Here is an 8,566-nt window from a genome sequence, read left to right on the forward strand (position 1 = left end):
CGTTTTCTTCGACATGATTTTGTTGAAAAAACTAAATTGAATGGAGGATTGTGAAGTTGGTGTAGTTTGGTGGTGAGAAAGATGTGATAGATGAAGGTAAAAGTGGGCTACTGTGTTGATGGCGTGTAGAATTGGATGAGCGTGGGGGGAGGGGGTGGGATTGACGTATGGGCGGTTTGGAGGAGGGTGGGATTGACGTATGGGAGGTGGTAACGGTAAAGAAGGAAACGTATTGTAGGTGAATCCCTATATCTATGTAACTGATAATTTCAGATTTAAAAAAGGAACATAAATCAATTTAATTACATATTATTAATTAATAATAAAAAACCATAAATAGATTAATCATTTATTAAATAAATGGAAATTGATTTTTAAATAAAATTAACTTTAAATGATATGTCATAACTCGTAAATAAACTGTTATAAGTAAGAATTTTTTAAAAGTATGTTTAAAACCCGTAAAATTGACTCTTAAATGTGTATATGGCGTGATTTTTTCAAAAAATTATAATGGCCAAAAAAGTTATAAATTAATATTTTTAACTAACAAAAATTATAAACTACAAAAAATAGAAATTCATATAAAATACAAAATAAAGAAAGAAAATATGGAAAAATAAATATATTATTCTTACAATCTTAATAATTAAAGATAGAATAAGAAAAATATAAAATTAATGTAAAATCTTTCAATTTTTTTGTCAACATCCACTCGCTCAAGCCGTTCATCATTCAATAGTTTTTCTTATTCTTCAAGTCAAAATAAATCATAAATATAATAAGCATAAAAAACATACTTAAAAAAATGAGATAATTTCTACAAAGTTTTTACAATGTCTCTGTTTATAAGACACTCACATAAAATATAAAAAAATATAATAACTATAAATACTAAAAGTATTCCTTACAATCTCAACAGTAAATGACACTGTAATGCATTCTATCATCATAATGTTTTTGGAGGATGATAAACTCTCCATGATTATTTTTATTTCTCTCTCAATATGCATATTATAAAAATTTAAGACGGTTAGATGTAAAACAAATTGTGATGCAAATTCAAATTTGGTAGAGTAAAGTAAAACTTTTCTCAAACTCCATTATATAGCTATTTTCTTACATAGGGGAATATCAAAGTGTGTTTTTTCTTGTTCCTTTTCTTACTGTAATATAACAATAGCATGTTAATAATTAGTACTAGCAAATAATGTTTCTTTTGGCTTGTTATTTGTTAGATAAAAACTTTTTGAAATTTTAGGTGTTACTAATATAGGGAAACAAATGTTTGCTTAATGGTGGATTTTGTATGTTTTGAATTAAGTTTAATAAGTTGAAAATTTTTAAAAATGGTAAAAAAAAATAGAGAAAAAAAAATGAATGGTCTAGAAAATCATAAACGTGTGTCAAATCACTTCTTTATTTATCTATTTATTTTATTTTTAATAACCCCAATAACCTTTAAATTCAATTAATCAACTATTCATCTTTCAATATTATTATCATCATTGTTAATGTAATTTAAAAACTATGATCGCCAAAAGTCATAGAAATAATGGAAATAAAGACAATTAAGTTGTTATGCTAAAGAACATGAACGAATGAGGAAATAAAAATTAACACATTCATTTTTTATACAAAAATAACAAGAAGAAAAAATAAGAAAAGATGTCAAAAAATGAGAAAAATAAAAATAAATAGGATCCTTGGCCCAAAAAGAGGTGACATGTTACTTTTCTTTTATCTAGTTTTATATTATATATAGCTTCTAACAGATGTACACCTTAGCTAAAACCCGTATGACCTGATAATTAGATGAGTTGAACGTCATGTGAAATACCGCCTCACTATCCTCTTCATATTTTACCCTCCCCTAATAATTTTCTAGTAAGTAAATATCTTTTTTAAAAGTTTTAAAGTAAGTAAATATCTTTTAATATGTTTTCACTTGTTTTTAATTTGTTCAGCAAAATGATAAAATACAATTTATGCACCCAAATAATTATCAGCCATTATTAATTATGTTTGCAAAACATATAGCGTTTTGATTTTGTATTTTTTTTTTTTTAAGTATTAAAGGTTAAGCATAACTTTTAAAATTTGGTTAGAACATTTCTATAAATTTAAAAATTAAAATTTATTGCGACAGAAAATGACTTCCATTTAAATGTGACGGAAGTTATGTTCTCCTTTTAAAAAAATATTTCCCCATTTCAAATTAATTGAATTGTTAAGGTGTTTCACACCCTTTAAGAAAAGAAGATTGAGACATAAATTAGGCATAACTTTCCATTTTTACCCTTATTAATTATTGTCACATTTATGATTAAAATAACTAAATATTAATCACTAATTTCAATACTAACTAATGAAGGGTAAAATTGGAAAAACACTTTAAAAGTAGTCTTGAAAACTAAACAATTAAGTTAATTTGAAAAATGAAAAATATCTCAACAATTCAATTAATTTGAAATGAAGGGAGTACAATTTAGCAATCAAACAACAAAGAATGGTATATTTTTTTAGAAAATGTTCTTTAGTAAATATTTCTTGTAAAAAAAATAGGAAATTAAGAGAAGACGAGAAACACATATAATTTACAAAATTAGGTTTTAACTCTAGAGGAAAAAGGTCATTATTTTTCAATCCAAAGAAAAGCTTCGAGGTTACGTGTAATGTTAATAGTTGCTCCTTCCGTTTTTATTTATATGTCATATCAGATTTCATGTCACTCAAAAAATTAGGTAAGTTTATCACTATATCCTTATTTAGTGATTTCTTGAAGTCAAAATTGCAATAAATAAACATAAATTAATTTATGTTGATTAATTAAATTGATCAATAAACATGAATATTTAATCATTTAGTTTTCATATATTTGGTGAAATTCATATTTTCAAGGCTAATAACTATAGTGGTTAAATTATACAGAGACTTCCTCCGGCGTACAAAAGAAAATTCAATAGCCTCAGGCAGTTTCTTTCATAATGTGTTTAAATATAGTTTGTTCGCAGCATTTATACCAAACTAGTCCGTTGTAGCGCTGGCAATTTCAATTTGAATACTGAAATCCGGGTTCAAACCCCGGCAACGGAAATATCTTTTTTGATGCATATTTTTCCTTGCCATTTAACATTTTTTTTCTTTTCTTTCTAACCATTTAACATTATCTTGATTTAATTATTAAGTGTATTTCCTTTTTAATGTTACAATCACTTAATAATATGAATAAATTTGAATGATTGAAATATATAACACAATTTTAATATTATCAAGATGTTCATTCAAATTTTTTTACAAAAATAATGGTTCACTAATTTCATTCATATTTCACCGTGATCGTCATCGTTTATCATTATAGGCAAAAAAAATAAAAATTAACAAAAGTGATATTAGATCAAAAGTTTAACGAAAGGCAAAATTGTTCAATTTCCAATTTCTAACAATACATAAATAAATTTGGCCTTTTCCCCAAATCATAATTAAAACAAACTTAAGCGTGACATCAAGTTAGGTTAGGACAATTTTGAAACTAGATGTGGTCAAATACATGATGATTGAACAAATGAAAATCACCAGTAGAGAGATGGATAGAGTCTTGCTCCATTTTGAGAAAGAGAAAAGGCTTCTTAATCTTTTCTTTTCGTCCCATTTTAACTGACGTTTTAACTTTTTTCACTCTCATAAAGAAAAACAATGAATACAATATTTAATTTGCTAAATTATTCTTGATATAGATGGTTTTTTTAGAATTGAGAAGTATTTAAAAGAACAATTTCTTGGATATTATTAAGGATAAAGTTTAAAAATAATTATCAAGTTTAATTTTAAATTCTTAAAATAACAGATATTTTGAGATAAAATTTTAAACTAAAGCAATTATCAAAATGGAAAAGAGGAAGTAATATCCTTAGTTAAGTAAGAACATATAAAAAGTTCTTATTATAAGAGTTTTCTTGTTAATTATCCAGATAACATTCTAGGGAAGTTGGAAGATTTAACAATGTTTTATTGCTCAAATTTAACGAACACTTGATGTGCTACTTATACTAATAAAATAATGGTGTATCGATCCTCCCTAGGAAAACCTAATAAACTTTATAGGTTAGGTTTATTTTTTTATTCTTTTTCGGAAGCTGATCCAAAAAAATAGATGGAAAATCGTCCAATTTTTTGGCATGTATTTATATACATCGAGTAATTCTCTTAAAGTGAGTTTCTTCATTCATGATTTGTATGTATCTATTGAGATAACTAAAAAAATTAAAAGAAATTAGAAGAATATACAAATACAAATAAAAAATAAAAGTTTGAGATAGTTAGAAATAAAAAATAAAAAAATAAAATTGCAAGAAGTTACGTGAAATTGTGGAAACACAATTTGAGAGGAAGACATAAAATTTTTGAAATCTGAAATTTGATTGTGCTTAAGTGAGTTCAGGGGAAAAATCAGTAATAAGATTAGAATGAGAGAAAAAGACAAAAAATATGTGTATGTTGGATATACAAATTCAAAAGTAGTTCTTAGTAAATAAGATGAAACATTAGTGGCGAATAATATATTTTTAAAATTATAGCTATGATAAATAATTAAGTAATAGTACATATTTTCTTGTTAAAACTCTAACCCAAGTATATTTTTATTTGTTACTTAATATTTTGCATAGTTAATATTTTTAAATATAGTAGAACTAAAATCTGAGAGTGGAAATTATTACATGGGTATTGCATTTTTTAAAAAAATTTGGGAGCGTGACATTCATATGACACCTCTCTTTCCTCCCGGCTAGAGACAAATTCAAAATTTTAAATTTTTGAGTGTATTAATATTAAAAAAAGGATTCTACTTGAGATTGAACTTAAGTAAGCAGGGGTGAATCAATTAGCTTGTACCAAGTACCAACACTACAAAACATCATTTCATGTTTTTAATGAGCACCATTAATTATACATTTTTACCCAAAGTTAACAAGTACCCGTACGCCCCCATATAAACATATGAGTCCGCCTCTACCCTCCCCCTTCCTCCCGTTGTATTTCAATATAAAAAAATTATAATTCATGAACACTAGAAAACTCTATATATAATTTAAATATAATTTTTGCAAAATATAAACACTTTAAAGGTTTCTTAATATATGAACTAAAAAATAATTTTGATTCAAATTGGATAACATTTTTCAAAATTCAAATCAAATAGTATAAACCAAATTTAAAACCGAATACACACCCTTTTTAATTAACTGTGTCAGAATTTATCCGAAATAAAAATTTACATAAAATGAAATAATACATTGAAACAAATAATTATAAATTTTTTAGAAATAAAAAGGCGTGTGGCGTGATAGCTACGCATCACGCGGTTAATATCCTCACTTATATATATGCGGTGGGAGACAACGCTGTAACAATATTTGCCTTCAAACCTTGGCTTTAATTTAGGCGGGACAAATGGCGCTGTAGAGAAGGGGATCCAATTTTCCGTTTCTTTTAACACTAGGGTTTTCACTGTTCTTCGTCTCCATAGAAAGGTAATCACATAGATGATACTAAGAACAAATATTGGTGAAAATCTTTATCAGATTATCGGTCTTGTTTTCAAGATTGCAGCTTTGAAGCAAGAAAACTGAAATACTTTTCGAATTCTGACATTAAAACACAGTCAATGTAGCTGTAAACGTGTTCTTTTTCCAATTCGTTTCATTGTAATTACATAATCAGATAGATGATGTTAAGAACAACTGTTGTTGGAAAAAGTAAACAATTAGTGTAACGGGGAATATCACTTGGCGGTAATTGGGAAATTAGGTAAATAAAAGGTATATTGTGAGAACTTCTTGTTAATTCAATTCTTGATTGAAATTTGAGAATTTTTAGATTATCAGTACACTTTCCTACCTTGAAATTTTATTGTTTATTCAATTCTTGATTCTTGATTGAAGTTGGAGAATTATAAGATTATCAATTCACTTTCCAACCTTAAATTTTTTCTTGTTAATTCAGTTCTTGATTGAAGTTAGAGAATTATTAGCTTATTAGTGTTATTTTCAAGATTGCAGCATTGAATCAAGAAAACTGAAATACTTTCCAACCTTAGAAACAGTCAATGTAGTTGTAAGCGAGTTCTTTTTCCTATGTCCAGAAGTTTTCAATTTGTTTGATTGTATTTAATGATATTTAGAACAAATGTTGTTGGAAAAAGTAAACAATTAGTGTGTGACGGGGAATATCACTTGGCAATAATTGGGAAATTATGTAAATAAAAGGTCTATTGTGAGAACTTCTTGTTAATTCAATTCTTGATTGAAGTTAGAGAATTTTTAGATTATCAGTACACTTTCCTACCTTGAAATTTTATTGTTTATTCAATTCTTGATTCTTGATTGAAGTTGGAGAATTATAAGATTATCAATTCACTTTCCAACCTTAAATTTTTTCTTGTTAATTCAGTTCGTTAGATTATCAGTGTTATTTTCAAGTCATTGCAGCATTGCATCAGGAAAACTGAAACACTTTCCGACCTTAAAAATTAGTTTTGTGTCCGTAAGTCCCCCAAAACAGTAAATATTCTGAAGTTTTCAATTTGTTTGATTGTAGTTCAATCTGGACTCTCTGACTTTTGTGTGTATGTGCACTCTCAGCTGCATTGTTCTTGAAACAATTATTACAGTATGGACCCAGACCAAGTTGTTGCTGAATTGGTTGGAATGGGATTTGAGTTATCTGATATTACAAATGCTGTAGAAGTTGTGGGTCCATCAATTGATAGTGCGATTGATTATCTACTCGATGATTCTCGAAGAAACACTGCAAGTGCATCAACTAGTACGGCATGTTTCACCAGTCGTGCTGGTATGCTGGGAAAAAGAGGCTCCTCTTCTTCGTCTTGTTCTGCAGGCAAAATACGGCAATCGAGCATAAACGAATTCACTCAATCAGCAAGTAGACCTAAAAGAAGCAAGACAATGAATAAGTTGAATATGTCTCAATCAGAAGTCTTGCAAAGAGATACGGGAGGCCAGAATGTGCATCCTCCTCTAGAGGATTCTGATCTCCACGTTGCAACTGAAAATGCTGTATCATCATCTTATTGCAAAGATGAAGATATTGGACCAGATTGGCAAAAGAAGGTCAAGACTTTGTTGCAGAAACACTTTGGATTTCCATTGTTGAAGGATTTTCAGAAAGATGCTCTGGAAGCTTGGTTATCTCACGAAGACTGTCTTGTTCTTGCAGCAACAGGATCAGGTATTATCCCCTCACACTTTTTCTTTCTTCACCGTTCTTTCCCTTCCTGTAAAATGTGATTTTCAATGTCTCAGAGTTATGTTTCTGTAGGGAAATCTTTGTGTTTTCAGATTCCGGCATTGCTGACTGGGAAGGTTGTCATAGTTATATCACCGTTGATTAGCTTGATGCACGATCAGTGTTTGAAGTTGGCAAAACATGGTGTTTCTGCTTGCTTCCTTGGATCTGGTCAAACTGATCGAAGTGTTGAACAAAAAGCAATGGCAGGAATGTATAGTATCATTTATGTATGCCCTGAGACAATTCTAAGGTATGGAGCATGTTAATCTTTTGAACTGTACTTCAAGGATAGGATTGGCTGCTGTTTGACAGATGAGTTTCCTGTTTTACTTTTTTCCTTTTCTTTCAGACTCATAAAACCCCTCCAAAGCCTTGCTGAAAGTCGTGGAATTGCTCTACTTGCAGTCGATGAAGTTCATTGTGTTTCTAAGTGGGGTCATGATTTTCGACCAGATTACAGGTTTTTATTCTTTTATTTGTTTGATAAATCAGACTAATGCTATTATTTGAAATTGGTTCTTGCAGTTGAAGCTCAAGGAGCCTCTGTGTTCCTGTTGCTTCTGACAAGCAAATATCGACTTCTTTCGCCTCATTAATCTAGTAACACCACAACAACTTTCTTAAGTTCCTTGAGTTTTGTTATCATTCTGTTATGAAGGAAGTGCTTGCACTGTAGACACAGTCTTTTGCTAGACCAGGCTATCAAATTACACCAGACTCTAATATGTCTCATTTATTTCCTAGTAATTCTGTTATTCAATTACAAGGACTAATTTACCAGTTGAGCGTAGAAATGATTCTTAATACATCATGCTTATTAACTGATAAGAAAATACCATGCATATGACTAGACAAACTCCTCGGATATATCTCTTATCAACTCTGTTTTAGCCAAGCAAAAGCTGCAGAAAAATATTGACACAAATTTTCCATGTATCATAGGCGATTATCTGTTTTGAGAGAGAGCTTTAGAATGGATACAATGAAGTTTCTGAAGTTTGACATTCCGATCATGGCACTGACTGCTACAGCCACTACTCGTGTTCGAGAAGACATTCTGCAGTCATTGCACATGTCAAAGGCGACAAAAATTGTTCTCACTTCGTTTTTCCGGCCAAATCTCCGATTTTTAGTAAGCTAATTTACACCGGTATTTATTTTTGGTTTGGTATTCCTTGTATGTCCTGCAATTGCATTTGCTGCACCGTTTCATTCTTTGCTTTCTTTCTCTTACTTTTCCTTATTTTGTTTGTTGTGT

At 29.2% G+C, this 8,566-nt stretch overlaps 1 protein-coding gene across 6 annotated transcripts in view; it reads left to right on the forward strand.

Moving 5' to 3' along the window:
• The first annotated feature begins 5,391 nt into the window (after nucleotides 1-5,391).
• The window catches only part of LOC102598356 (ATP-dependent DNA helicase Q-like SIM), a 25,072-nt gene continuing 21,897 nt past the window's right edge, over nucleotides 5,392-8,566 (forward strand). For 3 of the 6 annotated variants that reach the window (XR_001473150.1, XR_001473151.1, XM_015307508.1), the window contains exons 1-5: nucleotides 5,392-5,531; nucleotides 6,598-7,248; nucleotides 7,339-7,558; nucleotides 7,658-7,768; nucleotides 8,251-8,440. Coding sequence is in view for 4 of the 6 variants with exons in the window: in XM_015307508.1 (XP_015162994.1) it covers nucleotides 6,672-7,248; nucleotides 7,339-7,558; nucleotides 7,658-7,768; nucleotides 8,251-8,440 (1,098 nt within the window). In the remaining 2 variants the exon portion in view is untranslated. The remainder of the gene's footprint in view (nucleotides 5,532-6,597; nucleotides 7,249-7,338; nucleotides 7,559-7,657; nucleotides 7,769-8,250; nucleotides 8,441-8,566) is intronic. The other 3 variants (XM_015307507.1, XM_006344587.2, XM_006344586.2) reach the window with 3 other exon arrangements.

Source organism: Solanum tuberosum, unplaced genomic scaffold, assembly GCF_000226075.1.
Source record: "Solanum tuberosum cultivar DM 1-3 516 R44 unplaced genomic scaffold, SolTub_3.0 scf00060, whole genome shotgun sequence".
In the NCBI taxonomy this organism is placed as follows: Eukaryota; Viridiplantae; Streptophyta; class Magnoliopsida; order Solanales; family Solanaceae; genus Solanum; species Solanum tuberosum.